At 39.9% G+C, this 18,416-nt stretch overlaps 1 protein-coding gene across 1 annotated transcript; it reads left to right on the top strand.

The window, feature by feature from the left end:
- Positions 1 to 1,583: 1,583 nt before the first annotated feature.
- On the top strand, positions 1,584 to 18,252 carry STK38 (serine/threonine kinase 38). Its single transcript, XM_081010098.1, has 14 exons — positions 1,584 to 1,717; positions 3,893 to 4,028; positions 6,241 to 6,292; positions 6,778 to 6,900; positions 7,744 to 7,827; positions 9,808 to 9,931; positions 10,765 to 10,919; positions 11,775 to 11,877; positions 12,501 to 12,562; positions 13,502 to 13,619; positions 13,850 to 13,973; positions 15,179 to 15,274; positions 15,454 to 15,548; positions 16,335 to 18,252. The coding sequence occupies exons 2-14, from the start codon at positions 3,898 to 3,900 to the stop codon at positions 16,463 to 16,465; spliced, it is 1,398 nt and encodes a 465-aa protein (XP_080866224.1). The 5' UTR covers positions 1,584 to 1,717; positions 3,893 to 3,897; the 3' UTR covers positions 16,466 to 18,252.
- The last annotated feature ends 164 nt before the right edge of the window (positions 18,253 to 18,416 follow it).

Here is an 18,416-nt window from a genome sequence, read left to right as displayed (position 1 = left end):
ATTTAAAAGTAGAAATGGAATTTTCATCTGAGGCTATATACATATTAACAGCTTAAAACACAGCAAATTTGTTCTCCCCACTCCCCTTCAAGTCACATTTACATCCGAGAAGGGGCAGGGGTGTCTTCACTCTATGCATATGACAGTACCTGTTTGATTTCCCCATGCCTGCAGCTTCCCGCAACTCCTATTCTTGAAGCTGTCAACTGTGCATGTGCAACGGGCAGTCTCAAATATACACACCTCAGCTTAACCACAAAGCGATGGTTGCTTATTTCAAAATTTCGTCTTTAGGGCATCAACTTTCTCAATTCATGGATATTAACGAGTAGGGACCAGAGGTTCTTCATAGGGTTAATAGACACAGAGTACAGCTTATGGTATGTATCCAGTCTTCTATTAGTTGCATAAATCCTTCCATTGTCTAGAGTCCTTCCTTCAAGTGTCTGTCTCAGAAGATAGATCATCAGGACAAAGAGAGAGCTAAAGTAAAATACTGCCCTTTGTTCTTCTGGAAATGGTTTTAAAGAACTTCATGTTTTTTAAAAATTCAACAGAGGTGGCCAGGCTAGCCTCTTGCAGGAAAAACAAGTCCTTTGGCAGATTTATTTTGGCATAGGCGTCTGACAAAGTGGGCTCTAGTCCACAAAGGTGTATGCCGAATAAACCTGGCATATGGCGTTTTTACAGTGCAACAATACAAGCAATAAAAGCAAACGTTTTTGGTGTGATCTGATAAAACTAGTGAGCATCACTATTTCCCTATTTGTGCAGTTCCAATGTCTGGAAAAGCAGAGAAAAACCAAATGCAAGTACTGTACTGTACAATAATCAGGAACAAGGCAGGTTCCAGTCTCTTGAAAAGACAGCAAAAGAACTCGGATCTTTTGAAATTAATACAATCTTTATGTGGATTTGGGATTGTGGAAAAACACCCTGAGGAAACCACGAACCTTCCTGACTTGCTTTCCACCTATGAAAGCGTCGATTCATCCCTAACTGGGAGCTCTGTGGGTGGAGTGTCCTTAAAACAGAGATTTTTTTTCTTCTGAATAAACGTGCGTAAGCCCAGGCTCGACGGTGACCGCCCAAAACACCCGCGCAGTGCGATCCTAAGCACGGAAGCCAACATACCTCCCAGCAAAGCCGCTAAAAACCCGCAACCCTCCCCTTCCCTTAACTTGGGGAGCAAACGCCCGTCGTGCCGCGATTACTTCCGCGTAAGCAAGCGGAGAGCGAGGCGGAGGAGGAGGCCGCCGCCTTGCGCCGCCCGGGAAACAGTTGCCGACTTCCTCATACGCCGAAGGAGCGGCGCGCAGCAGCCACGAACTTCGCGGCCCGCTCGCCGAGGCGCTAGAGCGGCAGCCGGCGCATGCGCAGCGCCGGAGGCTAGGCAAAAGTGCGGCGGCCCCGCCTCCTGGGGCTGCGGGCGGGGAACGGGCCATCAGGCGAGCCTCGCCCCTTGAAGAGGGCGGCGCCGCGGCCGGGAGAGAGAGAAAGAGCTCTTCTGCGCATGCGGGCTGTGCCAGAGTTTCCAGTCGGCGCTTGTCCGGTCGCGGGCTCCAGCTTTCCTTTGGGGTGGGGGCGGCTGAGCGGGGAGCAAGGGGCGGGGCTCGGCCTCTGGAAACTGCTTCTCCCCGTCTCTCTCCCGTGGTTGTCGGCTGGGAAGGGATTGGACGGCGGGGGCTCCTCGGCGCTGCTCCCAGAAGGGGGTCTGGTAAGCGTCTCTTCCTCCGGTGTTTGCTCTTAACCCCCCCACCCAAAAGTTATTCCTCTCCCCCTTCAGGCTGAGCTGCCTCCCGGGGCGCCATCCTGTCCCGCCCCCTCTTTCCAGGTAGGTACTTTGGTAGCATCCACAGAGGGGAGGGAGACGCCTCAAGTTGCCCCGTCCTCCTCCTCCTCTTCTTCCTTCTCTTGAATCTCCTGCCTCCCCCCTCTAAAAAAAACCCCCCATTTTCTTCTTCTGGACCACATAGAGTCCTCCTAGGTTTTTAGCCTGACGCCTGGCTCTGCCTTTCCTTCCTCTGTTTACACCTGCTCGCCTCTTCCCCCTCGCAAACTTCTTCTGTGGAAAATGGACCTCGTGCTCCTTTTCCCTTCTTCATCTTCTCCTTGTCGTTTCTGCTGGCGAGTGAGGCTTTTGCCGACTTGAGGAGAGGGAATTGCTCCCGAGTAAATGTGCCTAGGAATGGAGCAGCTCTTTTATAGTTAAGTCTCCTGGGATTCTAGTCATTGTATAAGCCCTACATGTAAAAAGCACAATTCTTGCTCCTTCCCGCCCCCCAAGCTCTGGGAACTGTATTTTGTTAAGGGTGCTGGGAATTTGCAGCTTTGGGAGGGGTAAGTTGCAGTTGCCAGGATTCTTTGGGGGGAAATGTGCTTTGGATGCATAGGGGAAGGCTTTGCTTTGAATTCTAGTAGGCCCCACCTGTGCTGTACATTTAAAGCTGTACCATGCCACTTTAAAACATCTGTGGTTTCCCCCCCAAAAGCATCCTGGCAATTGTGGTTTGTTAAGCATGGTCAGAGTTCTTAGGATACCCCTATTCCCTGCACAGAGCTACAATTCCCAGAGATCCTGAGAACTGTAGCTCCTTGAGAGGAACAGGGGTTTTCCTAACAACCCTTAACACCCATAACAAACTTTTGTAGGACACCATGGCTGTATCATGCAGCATGATCCTGTAACTGGCATGATAGGCTAGGTACACTGCAGATGGGCCATAGTGACACTCTGGTCCCTGGGGATGATGATAATTTTTTTAATGGGAAATTTCAACTGGCAAAAAGGAGCTGCAGTTGCCTAGTATCACAGAGATAATTTATATTATGTACAACTTTTCTTCGACGGGAGTGCACCGTAAAACGATTGCATTCAAAGAGCCATGCAAGCAAAATACTCTAATTAGTTCAAAGAATTATTTTATATAACCTTGGTTTGGTTAGAAGTTCTGATGAAATTGGGAAGATTTTAAAAGCAGTTACAATTGTTAACTAAAGCAAATGTGTAAGAGCTAATTGGTTCTAGGTCGGCTAGTTACACTGTGAAGAAAATAGGAACAGAAACTTTTGTTTCTGCTGTCATCCAAGGAAAAATACTGCTTGGGCTGTAGTCTATGAACACTTGCTTAGAGGTAAGCTCCATTGAAATCACTGGGACTTATCTCCAAGTAAATTTGAACTGAAAATTACTGATTAGAATCTTAGTTGGAAGGATTAAAAACCATGTAGTCCACTTCTACTTAGGTATATTATCTGCTACTCTAGTTATCTGCAATAACGAGGTGGCCATCCATCTTGTACTTAGAAACCTCCAACAGTTCTTTACCTTGTGTGGTAGCCTGTTCCACTGTCTAGCAGTTCATATGGTCAGGACATTCTTTCTTTCCAAAGTGTAATCAATATTCCCTTTCCCTAGGCTCTAGAGCAACAGAAACAAATTTGCTCACTCTTTGTTGACAGCCCTGCAGATATTGACTCTTACTCAATACAAGCAAGTTCCAAGGAAATAAATGAAGCTTGTGCTATGTTTGTAAATACTTTTACATGGAAATACGTACTATTATTGGTTTAAAACATGTTGGTAGAATTTTAATTGACTGGAGATGAAAGTAATAAGAGACATTTGTAATGCAACCTGCAAATGTCATTCAGAGACTTAATAGTTATCACATTTCTTTCCTCCTTGTTCATAACTTATGTAGAAAAACAGGAAGTTTTGCAACATTGGGGCCTTTTACACTTGTAGCTTCCAGTTTGGGCATATTGCATTTTGCAAAGCTTTTGTTTATTTTTAAACTGGCTGCTTTATTTAAATTTAAGCCATCATGTAGTGTAGATTTCTTGCTTCAAGGTTTAGGATCACAGATATTTTCTAATTTCTCTCTTCCAGGAACCATGGCGATGACTGGCCCAGCACCTTGTTCATCTATGAGCAACCACACCAAGGAGCGAGTTACAATGACAAAGGTGACATTAGAAAACTTCTACAGTAATCTGATTGCGCAGCATGAGGAACGAGAAATGAGGTAAATATCCCAGCTGCATGAAAATGGAAGTAATGCTATTTTCCTTATATCAAGATTTAAGAAACAATGGATGCAACAAATATGCTGATCATCTTACCCTGCTAAAAGTTTTTATAACACTTTTAAGTCCTCAAAAAGCCTTTAAAATATTTTAGTATGATGATATTTTTCAGTGCCCATGCTATCCTCTTGTTGTGCATTTCAATAAAGGCATATGTTGCAGATGCTTGATGAAAACTAGTAGCAGCATTTTCCTGGAATGAAAGTTGTTTTTCTCTCTCTGGTGTTATGTTTTATTTTTATTTCAGTGTGTCCAGTATAAACAGTTTTTATTGCGAAATGCACTTGGCTCTACTGTGTACTATAATCAAAAGCAGCCTCTCTAAACACAGTTTACTCCTTCCTGGATTTCATTCCCTTCTAAGTATTGTATTTTATATTTATCTGTAAAATATATTAACTACTTCCTGCTACAAGTAGTGGTCAAATGTGCTCTGTAAAAAAATAATTAACGCATAAAAACATTGTTCCAATTTAGCTTTCCCTTATTTGAAATATTTAACAAACACCCCTCTCTTCATTCTGTTGAATGCCAATTGGAACATAGGTCCTTGAAGGCGAAGCCACTGCTGAAAAACGCACCTCTCTGGTAGTTACACATTTCCCTTCACTTGGTGGGGAAACTCCACCAACACCTCTATAGATGTTGTAGTTGAAAGCTTATTAGGCTTATCAATGAGAAGATCAGTTATAGAAATAGCTTGTCACTGCTGCTAGTCTTTTACTATGACATCCAGCCATGTGAAATCTTTGTTAGGTTATGCTGCCAGTTCACATGGAATAACATTCCTGCATTGCAGTGGGTTGTACTAGATGACCCTTGGGGTCCCTTTCAACTCTACCATTCTATGGTTCTAACCGTGAGGTACATTTGATTGTGTGTGCTTGACAGGTACCCTAGAACAGTAGTTCCTTTCCCCCACCCTGGATGATAGTGGGAGACCACTTCAGGTTTGCTGATGATCTTGGGGGGGTGGGGGGCTTCATGTTTTTCCCGTGTGTTGTATGATTTCTAATGTCCTGTGCTAGATGCCGTATTTTTATTGGTTTTTTATTTCTTATATTGTATTTTTTTGTATTACAATTTGCATTCTATGGAATTCAAACTATAATACAGTAAAATATAATAAAAGAAGCAGCAATACAATACAGATTAAAATCAACATAATAATTTAATGTGGACATGCTGAAGACCACTTGAATGAAGCTCACAGGAACCCTTGCCTCAGAATTCTATCGTAAGGAGTTTCAGTTCTTTTGAAATATTGCCTTTGAGCAAATTTCTTGAAAGGCGTTACTAAAATGCCTCAGATCTACTCCCTTCTATATCCTCCCTAAATTTATCCAGCCTTTTGTTTGCATATACAGAATAACTAAAGGTTTATTAAGCTGACAGATTGGTTAGAATTGAAGAGAGTGATCATTTTCATAGAAATGGAAGTAGTTTATAGTTTAATAAGCTCTCTATAGTGTTTCAAAGGTCATTTTGTATGTTTAATGAAATTCTTATGCTTATTTTGTTCTATAATTCTGTGAGGTTAATGCAGAAATGAAGTCCTTTCCACTTATTACATTCTACTGTTCCACCCAGTGGCAAATGCAGTTGTGTTATGCACTATGGATTGGGTATTAGATTGGCTGCGATGATGTGGCCTCTGTTTTTGCCAGCTATCTCCTGTGAGCCCTTTCCCACCACAGACACACCTTGACCTGGCAGTAAGGTATTAGATGGTTGATCTAAATCAGTTCTTGATACCTTCCAGAAGTTGCCCATCCTGCAATCAGTTTGTTTGTACGTCCTTTTTATTATAAATGATTAAACTATACGTTTCCTGCTTGGCAGAGGGTTGGACTCGATGGCCCTTGTGGTCTCTTCCAACTCTGTGATTCTATGATACTCTTGTTTCGTGCCCCTTTTCTTTACAAAAGACTTAATTTGTATGATGCAAATACACGATAAGAGCAAATTTCCTGTTCATTTTGCAGAAGTTCAAGCAGAAGCAGGGTGTTTATCTTGATTGCTGTGTGCATTGAGAAATGAAGCCTTGGAATTCAGTGTTCCAATTCCTGGCAGCTCTGTTCTGTCCTGAAGTTGTATGCATGAACTTGTGGAGACCTTGTTCAAAAACTTTATTCTTTTTTTTTTTTCCAGACAGAAGAAGCTAGAAAAAGTTATGGAAGAAGAAGGCTTAAAAGATGAAGAGGTATTGCATATCCTGAAACTGCCTTTCTTGGTGCTTGTTTCTCATCACCCCTGTATCATCATCATCATCATCAATAATTTAAAGTTATTATTTGTCCTTCACCCTAAGGTCTCCTTCTTTGGAGGTCTTTAAGCAGAGGCTTGACAACCATATGTCAGGAGTGCTCTGATGGTGTTTCCTGCTTGGCAGGGGGTTGGACTCGATGGCCCTTGTGGTCTCTTCCAACTCTATGATTCTATGATTCTATGATTCTAGGTCACAGGATGAATTACAACAATTTAAAATACAACATTAAAAATAGTTTTAAAACATACAGTTATGGAATGAAGCCACAAAAAGAAGGGCGGGTCCTAAGAATATGTATCAAAGACCAGAGTAAAGATAACAAGCCTTTGCTGTGAATGATTCTGGTCTAGCTGTTGATTTTTTTATTTTTCATTAATAGAAAATGACACTAACACACCCCATTTTTGAACAACTTCTAGAAAAGAATGAGGAGATCAGCACATGCCCGAAAGGAAACAGAGTTTCTGCGCCTAAAAAGAACAAGACTTGGGTTGGAAGACTTTGAATCTTTAAAAGTAATAGGCAGAGGAGCATTTGGAGAGGTAAGAGTTCAAAATGAAAAAGAAATTCTAAAAAGTATAGACAGCCAACTTCTGACCCTCCAACACCATCAAACAGCCTCTTATCACCCTGTTATTAAATGCAAATACATAGAGTTTGCTTTCAGGGCAAGTATCCCATCAATAAAGGTAGTTTCTACACTTCTGAAAAATATATTAGTAATTTGAAAATCCTCTTAAAGTGATGGACAATTGGACATAGTTGATTTGTTAACATTGAACACAGTTGGCCAAATGAAGTGTAGTTTTATGCTGAGCTCCCTAACAGTTATCTGGTAACACCTGTTTCCTACATGTAGTTATTTACAGAATTCAGGTAATGCTCTAAGCAGCAGCAGTATCTTACTGGCTTCTCTGAAAATTGTCTAATGGCTAACGGTATAATGTTGTTGTTTTCCAAACTTAACTATTTTAATATACTGTGTCTACACCTTTTCTAAGTTACTCTGTTCCATTGTAGTGCTATAGTAATAATCTGCTTTATTTATACCCATTATCCAAATATTTTGGGTGTACCCTAGGCCTGTCTCAGTTATATGTATTCACCGTATCTCTTACTGTAATTTATTATGAAGGGTAGCATTGTCATGAATGTAATCCAGGAAGGAAAAATAATAATTGACTCAATGCCAGATAGTGTTATGCTCCATAGCAGCTGAAAACTAGATATACAACACTGGTAGGTACAGAAGGCTCTATATATTGTTCAATCATCCCCAAAACAGAGCACTTTCCTCCCCTAATTCTCCTTTCTGTAATTGTTTATCTTAAAAAAAATGGCTGAAATGGGTTTTAATATGTTCATTGTTTTTGCACAACTTCTAGGTGCGGCTTGTTCAGAAGAAAGATACAGGGCATGTATATGCAATGAAAATACTACGGAAAGCAGATATGCTGGAAAAAGAGCAGGTAAATACTGATTCCTAATGAGAGTATGCAGATGTCAAAAGTAAGAACATGCAAGCAATGTGGAATTCTTCTTTTCTGCTGGAACCATTAGGCTCATGATGAGGTATCTTAATTTATCATTTTGTGGGGAAATTTGGAATGCATGGAAAGCAGAAGAGAACCTTCTAGGAAAAAGAAACTCTGTAATCACCAAATGGAATGTGGCAACTTCCATTTAAAGTTTTTCCAGCTTGTGGATGAGATGTTTTTGAACCTGCATCTCCAACTCTCCATCTTTATCTAAATTTAATTGAACATTTAGTATTTATTATGCAAAAACTGCAGTTGTATGCACAGTTATTAAAGAGTAAGTCTTAATGGGACTTGTTCATAGAAAGCCTGCATGGGATCATGCTGTAAGTCTTGTGTTAGAGTTTTGAGCATCAAAAGCTGAATACATGTGTCCTGATCAATTTTCATGCGTGTTCAGGTATGAATATGATGCTATAGAAGGAAAATGAAATTCAGAATTCTTCCTTTAACCGTTTAAGCCTTTGACTTAAATTCCACTTGCATGTGTCTCAATGACTACGTGCACTTTTGTCTGTATCCCATGCCTGATTTAATTTTGATGCAGGCAACATGGAGGTTGTCAGAAGGCACTTACCTATTTAGAGGCTTCAGTTGCAAATTAAGAAACCTTTTGCTCACGCTGGTGGATATAGTGTTTTCACACTATCAATATTTAATTATTTTAGGATTTATAATCATTCTCTCCTTCTAAAATGGAGATATGAAGACAGTTTATAAAATATAAAAACAAATGTCTTATTTCAAAAGGCATTGCTAAATCAATCCATGGCTAAGCATGAACAAGAAAGTAGGTGGGAACTTGGATGAAAAATCGTAGCCGTTCTGCTCCTCCCTTGTCCTGCTGCTGCCACACTACCCAGAGCCAATTCATAATTTGAATTAGCATTGCTCAGGGTTTGTCTCACTCCACAAACTACGAGTGGTAAGCCAAGAACAAACATGGGCTGCAGCTCATTTGTCTGGAAACTGTGGGCCTGGGCTTGGACATAGCTCTAAGCCAAACTATGGCTTAGCTCTGAATAGCACAGCAGCAGGACCAGGAGAGGAGCAAAGGGGTCATGAGCTTTCCTCTAAATACTCACACTCTCCCTCATTCACACTTAGCCATAATTTGACATACTGTAACTTACAAATCAGTCCAATGCCAGTATCAGTAAAATAGCAGCAACAAATGCCAAAAAACACATAAGCTTAAAAACAAGGGCTTGCTAGAAAGGTTTTCAAACAACAGGAAACCAGCAGAACAGGATATAAACCTAATCTTTCTGGGCAGGGAGTTAATATACCGGGTGCCATGACACAAAAAGCAGTCTTGTATAGTGGGTGGTAACACACTTCTTAAGGCAACAGAATGCATAAAAGGGCTTTGCTAGATATCGGAGGGCAGAGAGACTCAATGGGAAGAAAAAGTGCTTTTAGACAACTTGTCCTAAGCTATTGTGGGCTTTAACCTAGAATTACTCTCAGAAACAGACCAACCACCAATGCAGCTGATAATAGCAAAGGGGTAACATGTTTCTGAAATGTAGTGATGGTCAAATCTTTAGTAGCAGCGTCCTGCGTTAACTGAAAGTTCTGAACATTTTTCAAGGGCAACCCCAACTGAGCCCTCTTAACTAAGTGGTTGCTGCTGGTAAGGGGAAGGATTTGCTCATTTTAAAATTTTATTTCCTGTTCACAGTTGGGGTGGGTTTACAGCCCATTGCCTGTACCGTGACTCACTTGACTGGGCAGCACCTGTGCTTCTGGCATGCACCATTCTGCAATTTGAAATGTAACTAATATTAAAAATAAGTTGCTGTTTGGGGACCTCTTGGGTTATGAACAACATTTGCAAATATTGTGTAAATATTTATTTAATTACAACTTGCTTCTTTTTTTAAAAAAAAAAAATGTATTCATCTCCAGGTTGGCCACATTCGAGCAGAACGTGACATTCTAGTGGAGGCAGACAGTTTGTGGGTTGTAAAAATGTTCTATAGTTTCCAGGATAAGCTGAACCTCTACCTAATTATGGAGTTTCTGCCTGGAGGTAATTATTTTGAACTTCTGTGTCATCTAATATTGCTTGATATTATTGTGAATGCTGACTACATGACAAGTTATATGCCCCATTTTGAAATGCACTAGTCACTGATTAGCATGTATTGAACAATTCACAATCTAAAGTGATGTACCCATAGACTATAGACAAACTATAGGAAAGGCAGTTTTGAGCATATGAAATTCACTGAGAGTGAAGGAGTCCTACTCCAGGTTGACTTTTGCTAGTTATTGTTTATTGGTCAGGGTGTTCATGTGAGTTTTTGAGGGAGAATATTACTGTTTTGACCAAATGACCTATCCACTTTACTGCTCAATAACTTTTCAGAGCTATATCAAGACTTTCATTTTTACTTGTTATTGACAGAAATAAGTTGAGGTTGGCTCATGCAGGAATTTGATAAAATTGTATTTATTTATGCTGAAATTAGAAACATGAACTTGTTAGAAGGAAACTTGGTGAAATTGAGGGCATATTCAAAAGGCCATTCTGCTATTTTAGGCTGCTATATTTATGATGGAATGGGCATCTACTTTTGGCCATTTCAGAGTCATTTACCAGCAGTTGCAAGGAGTAAAGCATGCAGATTTTCCAGGACATAATGTAATTCTGTCTATGATGCTATTTCCTTGCCTGTGTAGGAAAGAAAATAGACTAAGTAGCTATTTAAGAAGTAAATGAAATAGCTCTGAGGAAAAAGAGACTTGGAACAGAAGATGGTGTATCTTGGAATTTAGGCCAAGCTAAAAGAACAACTAGATATGGCATTACAAAGAAACTGAATACAACTTATCTTCACTTCTTGTTCTCTGTACATACAGGTGATATGATGACATTATTGATGAAAAAAGATACCCTAACAGAAGAAGAAACTCAGTTTTATATAGCAGAGACTGTGCTGGCTATAGATTCAATTCATCAGCTGGGTTTTATTCATCGTGATATCAAGCCAGATAATCTCCTGTTAGACAGTAAGGTACGAGTATTATTTACTGTAAGCTGTTTCAGGGACTATTAAAAATATTTATTATTATTTATGAATCCCCTTTTTCAGACATCACAAGGCGATTTCCAATCATACAATTAAAAATGGGGTTGAACTAGATGATCCTTTGGTTCTCTTCCAACTCTGCAATTTTATGATTCTATAATAAAGATAGGTTTGAAAACACACAAGGCAGAGATCTAATATTATTCTATTACTGCTGTGTTAATTTACTTTGGTAACCCCAGGGATGGAAATGGGAGACTAGTGCTAAATAGCTTAGATGCATAAAAATGACCTGCTCAGAGACCTTGTTGCCACAGTAATGTGTGGTATGTCGTGCATGAGCCAGAAGAAGGTACCTCCATCAAATCCAAAACCCTGGAGGCCTCAATAGCATGTGTTTCCCATACCACCACCCAGACTAGAGAAAGAAATTATGGAGTTCTAGTTAGGATTGCTGGCATTCATGCTTTGGGTGCTGAAGAAGAGTCATGACATTTTATTTTGGTTGTCAGTTTTTGTTGTTCTTCTGCTTCCTGTACATGTTCTCAAAATTTCTTAAGTGAATAGTTCCATTCATGCACAGTATGTATCACCAAGCTCTCTCAGCCACAATTACCAAAGGTTCTGGATGAGTTGGTCAGATAGAGTCATTTTATCTTGCTAGAAACCTAAGATCAAGGCCAGTTCAGGCTTTTAAGACCATGGTCAAACATTCAGTACCTGAACTCCTTAGAGGTTTTGATACAATCAAGTGTTATATAAAATTTGTTAAATAAAAAATAATTTAAAAATGAGGTTGCTTTGTATCTCCTTGTTTTGTGCTTGTTTCTTGACATGTAGGGCCATGTGAAACTATCCGACTTTGGTCTCTGCACTGGACTTAAGAAAGCACACAGAACAGAGTTCTATAGAAATTTGAGCCACAATCTTCCTAGTGACTTCAGTAAGTTGTGTTGTATCTAAAACTTCTTTTGAGCTTGTTGCTTGGCAGAAATATTGATAGGCTTGCAGTCTTAAAGACAGGACTCAAAATGATAAATGGGATGAGGAGGGGAGAAGAAAACAAGCAACCTTGATAATCAATTCTTAAAATTACACAGAGTTCTTATAATGACCAGCTTGAATATAAACAGTTTAGGGGGAGCCAAATGGCACTGGCAATCTCAACAGACTTGATGAAGTGACTCTGTAGGCTCATCTCTCCCTCTGCTGCAGCTTGATAGAATGACTGCTGCTAAATGATATCTGAGGGAGGCCTCAAAATACTGCTTTTGCAAAAATGCAAAGCAAGGTAGATACCTACGAAAGATTTTAAGTGTAGCCACCAAAGAATAAATTGTCTGTAACTAGAAGGAATTCTAGCTCTCTTTCACCTACTCACCCTCTCATGTACACATGCACATTTCTGGGTTGTATTGGGTGGGGAGAGGGAGCATACTGGGATTCAGGGGAATATGTTAAAAGTAGGGAACTATTGTACAAAAATGTAAACCTCATCAACACTTCATTGAAACAAGAGCCATTAAACGCAAAGGTAATAATATACTACCTGCCTTCTATCTTTAGCTTTTCAGAATATGAACTCCAAAAGGAAAGCAGAAACTTGGAAAAGAAACAGGCGGCAGCTGGTAGGTATTGCTGTGTCTAGAGATTCTTCCCTCTGTGTAGAGATCATGTCATATTTTATGTTTAAGGCCTTGAAGATCCTGCTGAGAAATCAGTATGTAATGCATACTTGTTTCGTCTCTGCCACTTGTTCTCATCTAGGGAAATAGAACCATAGAGTTGGAAGGGATCTCAAATGTAACTGAAGGCTTAGATCAGGGGTAGGGAAACGTTTTGGCTCCACAAGCCTGATCTTTATCAGGATTTATTTTGCAGACCAAATTTGACAGGTGGGATCACCACATGTCGTCACTATGGCACACGATTGATAGGCAAGTTGTGTCTTCCTCCTCTCAAAATTACTTGTGCAAGGTTCCCAAGTGATGTTGGATGGTTTTTTAAGGGAGGCTTAAAAGCCACATGGCTGTTTTATACTCCAGATGTCAGGGGTTCAAAGGGGGAGTATGGGGAGGCTTGCAAAGAGTAGCACTGCTTCCTCCAACTTGAGCAAGGTGCACTTGGTTGGGAGCACTCCTTGCGTCATAAAAAGAACCATTGAGAGCTCACTTTAAGCTCCTTTGAAGGCCCACCCTCACTTGCCTCACAGCTGACATTTTATATAATTTTGACTTTCCCAAAACAGCCTGGCATGCCAAATGGGGAGACCTGGGTTGGGGGAGGGACACATTTGGCCTGCAGGCTAGAGGTTCCCCATCCTTGGTTTAGATTGCTCAAATAATAATTTTATGGCATCAAAAGAGGCATATTAGGACTTTGTTTATGGCCAGAGTATTGCATTGCCCTCCAGCATCCTGAAGTAGAGACACAAACAAATTTGTTTGCAGACTTGTTCATTAATAATGACTGCAGAAGTCATTGTTCCACATATTTTTTCTGGATATTCCCTGTGCTCATTGATAAGATACAACAGAAAATGTGTAACAGATGATGTTTGATTACAGGCCTTCTCTACAGTGGGAACTCCAGATTATATTGCTCCAGAGGTCTTTATGCAGACAGGCTACAATAAGCTTTGTGACTGGTGGTCACTTGGGGTCATCATGTATGAGATGTTAATTGGTAAGAAACAACCATTCATGTATCTAAGAATATTGTGGATCATTGCCCCTCACCTAGCTTCTAAATAGTATGTTATATATAATACTGCTTTTCTTTTGCTTGGCTACTTTTAGCTGGATTTTTATATGCAATTGTGGTGCTTGACCTTAAAATAAATTTAAGAAGGTAGAAGATGATAACTGCACTTGGACTTCATTAATCACTAATCAGAACTTTCATAACTTTCTCAGGTTACCCTCCTTTCTGTTCAGAGACTCCTCAAGAAACTTACAAGAAGGTGATGAATTGGAAAGAGACCCTAATATTCCCTCCAGAAGTTCCCATCTCAGAGAGAGCCAAGGATCTTATTCTAAGGTACCAGATCATTATCTGTTGTCATCAGTTACAAGATTTCTCAACATTCAGTCTGCAAGTTTTGGCTACCCCTTTGTGATCTTACAAAAATAAGAGTTAGGCTTCCATATTTTAAAAATTGTGTAGGTAGCACAGCATCATTCAGGAGTATTAGTTTTAAAAGTTGCTTAGGCAGAGCATCCCTGCTCTCTCCTTATTTCATATTGCTTCTTACTTTATTCCTTTTTGTAAGCACTTGCAACAGTTGCCTGCCCCAGAGAGCACATAACTTGGGCAAATGCTTTAGCCTAGGTACCCACAAGGAACCCCTCATCATCCACAGCACCATTGCTACTTCATGGTGGGTTTTCAGGAATGTGGGAACCTCTCCTGTGCTGCCTCCAGCTTCCTTGTCCAGCTGCATAAAGCGAGAAATTTATTCCCTTAATGTATTGTGTATGTTGCAGAAGAGGATGGACATTCTCCCTTATGTTGAACCTCCAGCAAAAATCAGGGTAGAGCAAGAGAGACTTGTGCGGCTTCTAAACTTCCTTGAATCCCAGTTTTAGAGGCAACTTTCCCCTAGCTCTTAATGTTCTGTGCACTGGAAAATATTGAGTGAGTGTCTGAACTCTTGTGTTGCACAGAAATTCAAAAGAAAGTATTCTGCTTGATATGCCTGGAAGCAGAAGCACGTTAAACAGAACAGAAAAAAAAGAAACAAAGCATTGAAATTATTGCAATTTATTACATTGCCAGGTAATGAAACATTGGGGAAACATGTATCATAACAAGTGGCATTAAGCAGTCCATATCTCACTAGAAGAGACACAGAATTGTAGTGGTTTGATTAATATGGCATAAAAATGTTCTGGAGCCTCACAACTTCTCAGTGATGCACAGAGGGCTTAGGAAGGGGAACATGATGCCTTATGACCAGATGCCTGGAGGAAAATCAGAGTAATGCAGCTATTGCACTGCTCCCAGTGTTTTGGAGGACGGGGAAATAATGTGAAATGGCTTTAAAAACAACGCTCATTAACCCCACACAGATACCAAGGTTTTTTTCTTCCAGTATATAGAGACCTGCTCTAGAGGCTTCCATTGAAAAAAAATTGCATTTACTTTGAATTGTATTTGTTTTACTGTCAGTTGTTCCCTTTCCCGCTTAGTAGTTTGTTTCCCCACTTTTTGAATATTCTATGCTGCCTTTTTTGTCTGTGCAGATTTTGCTGTGAATGGGAGCACCGAATTGGTGCCCCAGGTGTTGAAGAAATCAAAACAAACCCCTTTTTTGAAGCTGTTGACTGGGAGCATATCAGGTACAAAGTTTTATTTCTTCTAGGACACTGTTCTTTAAGTTTTTCTAATTCAGTTGCTTAGTGTGCAGTAATTCCTTATGAGCAAGGCAAAGTTTGAACTTCAGAACACCTCTGACATAGATTTTGATTTTTGGTACTTACTTGCATTATAAACTCTAATTGAGAACAATTCTTAATAGGGAGAGACCAGCGGCAATATCCATAGAAATCAAAAGTATTGATGATACTTCAAACTTCGATGAATTTCCGGAATCTGATATCCTTAAACCAGCAGGTAGATATTTCCACTTTGGATTTTATTTCGTTTTTATGTAGAGTTTTAGCTTTAATCTCTCTCTCAAAAGTAGGTATTTCATATAAAATAGTTCATAGTCTACTACAGGCTCAGTTTTGCAAATCCTCATGCTCTCAGTTGCATTATGTTTGAGCTTGACCTCCTGAAAGGGTTTTGTCTAATGTAAGAAGCACAGTCCAAAATCCAATATAGCCAGGTAAGCCATCACAGTTAACCGCATGTACTCATGGTTAACTCTGTGTTACATTGTGGCCAAAAATGTCTAGTGACCTAATTTTGGGCTTTTTTCTGCTTCTGGTATTGTTCAATCATTTTTTCCCTCTTTATTGATACTTTTGGAGCATTCTCTGGTAATATAAATCTGGAAAAATTTACAAAAGTGACATGAAAGTGTCACAGGTTTGGTTTAACCCAGAGCAAAATATTTTAATAAATAAAATTGTCTTTGAGAGGAAGCTTCTCCAAGTAGGTTCTTTCCCTAACTTTCTCTGCCACTTCAGCATATGCTAGACATGATGTTCAGGGCTTTCAGTAGCATGGAGAATGATGGCTTGGCTGCAGATTGCAGAATAGATTTGTAGAGGCTACTCTGAGGTGTCTTTACATTTGGCTGTCTGTAATTCTAACTGAAACATTTGCACTTTTGAAATAAACTGAAGGAGTCCAGGGTTTTCCTAAAATGTTCTTAATGCAAAGTTGTGTTCTGTTAAACTCCTTAGTTATTATTAATAACTTAATACCTCTATATTCTTTTTTTAAAATCAGTGACCACAAGCAACCATCCAGAGACAGACTACAAGAACAAAGACTGGGTCTTTATAAATTATACCTACAAGCGATTTGAAGGCCTGACAGCTCGAGGAGCAATACCTTCATACATGAAAGCAGGAAAGTAGTGACTCACAACAAAACTATTCCTGAACCTTCATTCTTTCCTGTCAGCACAAGTTTTTTCTCCTATGCTTCATAAACTTTATCTGAGGCCTGTGAACTCTTGAGAAGAGTGCAAAATAACATCATTATGCACAGTGTTTACATTTAAATGGATTTATGCATTGAAAACTTCCACAAATGGCACTTATGAGCCTGCCTTTGCAGATTTTATTGCAGAAATAGGTTATTCTGGCTTTAGTTAAAATTCCTAAGACTGTTACTTCAAGAAGGAGAGTGCAAGCTTTTATTTACATTGTAGAGTATAACATAATTGTGGTTTGGGTTTTTTTTGTATCTTCTGTTTTACAAGTGCTGTGCAAAGGTACAGCACAATTCTAAGGGCTAAGGTATTGTACAGGAAACAGAGCAATAACTAGTATGAGGTAGACCAAATTCTCAGAAGCTTATCCTATAGGAGGGCAAAACCTGTATTGCCTTAATTGTCACTAGTGTGTTGTATACTTAGTTCAAAAGCCTTTTGGATAGCAATTTTTTCAACCCAACAATGGCCTCAAAAGCTGCTGCACTTTACTGTTGGTACTAAAATAGTAATCCTAAAGTATTGAGCTTCCCCCCACCCCTCTAAACTTCAGATTTGGGGAACGTTACGCTTTTTTACAAGCATTGTCAAGAGAGCTAAAGATGATTCCTTGTGAGATTTATGTAACTGCATTCTACTCGGTAGTAAGAGAGAAATCACTGTTAATAGCATTATTAGGATACCATAGTTAATACTGTGAAAGGAGCCCTGCTTTTTCAGATTCTTTCCCTACTTCTCACCCTCAAGACTTTGATTAATGAAAGCTTAGGAAGTTGCTGCAAGCAGAGAATTGTAAAATGTAAGTGTTAGTGGCATAATATACTTTGGAGCTTTATCTTTCTGAAGCTTGGACGCAGAGAGCCCTGAAGTGCCTTTTGGGATAACCTAGGAGTGCTCTACAGGAAGTAATGGGATCATAGTGACTGGTTGTTCAAAGGATCTACATGGTGCAGTTCTACTTCTTGGGCTGTTGCCATTAGGTGGCACTGACCCTCTGAGTGTTCTTCAGATTCTTAAGGTGGACCCCTGCCCTCTCAGGCTCTGCATGGTACATGAGACTGCCATCATTTTGTGTATCTCATGTAGTTCACCACATTGTTCAGATAACTATCTTTGAAATCATTTGTTCAAGACAATGTTAAGCTCCAGACTGAGGATGGGGGCAGGTAACGGTACAGGAGGAGACCTAGTGCATCTGGAGCCAAAATGAAGACAGGCAAGCCAGAGGAGGAGACCTAAACATGATAGCTTGGGATGGTCCTTGTACATCAGGCTATGTTACCAGGCGATTTAGTAAAAACATTAAGCTTTCCTTTAGTAAGGTGCTCTGATGCCCAAATAGGCTGAAAGAAGTTGAAGTCCTTTGTTCTTGTACAAAGGTAGAGATCAGGATTCAGTTGTAATTTAGGAGACAGTCGTCAAATATTATTGTTGTCTCTGCCTTTAGAAGATATGATGAAGCCTGCGATATTTCAATAACAGGTGTCTTAGTAATTTTCACTGAATGTGCATAATTATGCAGTAGTTCACTTGTCCTCTGATGGTTCATCTGTCCTTATCAGATCGGAGTTTTAGCAAATTAATTGGAGGGATTAATGTGCTAAAACATTAAAAACTGTTTTAATAGTGGTTGTTCTCCAATCTGCACTGTTACACATACCCTTCACCGGTAGGCAGTCTTATGTACTGGTTTGGAAACCCGCCCCCCCATCATCATACCATGAGTGTTTCCTATCTTCCTTAGTACTCCTATAAATCCAGATAGATCCTGGTCCTTAACTAGTTTTCTAGATGTGGCAGTGCACAGAAGCTTCAGTGAGAAGGTCACTAATGAAATATTTTGCATTTAGGCTTTGTCCACAAAATGTATCTAG

This window comes from Podarcis pityusensis (assembly GCF_964106645.2).
Source record: "Podarcis pityusensis genome assembly, chromosome: 6".
Lineage (NCBI taxonomy): Eukaryota > Metazoa > Chordata > Lepidosauria > Squamata > Lacertidae > Podarcis > Podarcis pityusensis.
Note: the sequence above shows the minus strand (reverse complement) of the source record. Positions and strands in the feature narration are given on the sequence as shown.

Bases quoted from the DNA above. Each gene is read 5' to 3' on its own strand.
- STK38 (XM_081010098.1), top strand. From the start codon at position 3,898: ATGGCGATGACTGGCCCAGCACCTTGTTCATCTATGAGCAACCACACC. The intron at 7,828-9,807 runs GTAAATACTGAT...ATTCATCTCCAG, and splicing joins ATATGCTGGAAAAAGAGCAG to GTTGGCCACATTCGAGCAGA. The intron at 10,920-11,774 runs GTACGAGTATTA...CTTGACATGTAG, and splicing joins ATCTCCTGTTAGACAGTAAG to GGCCATGTGAAACTATCCGA.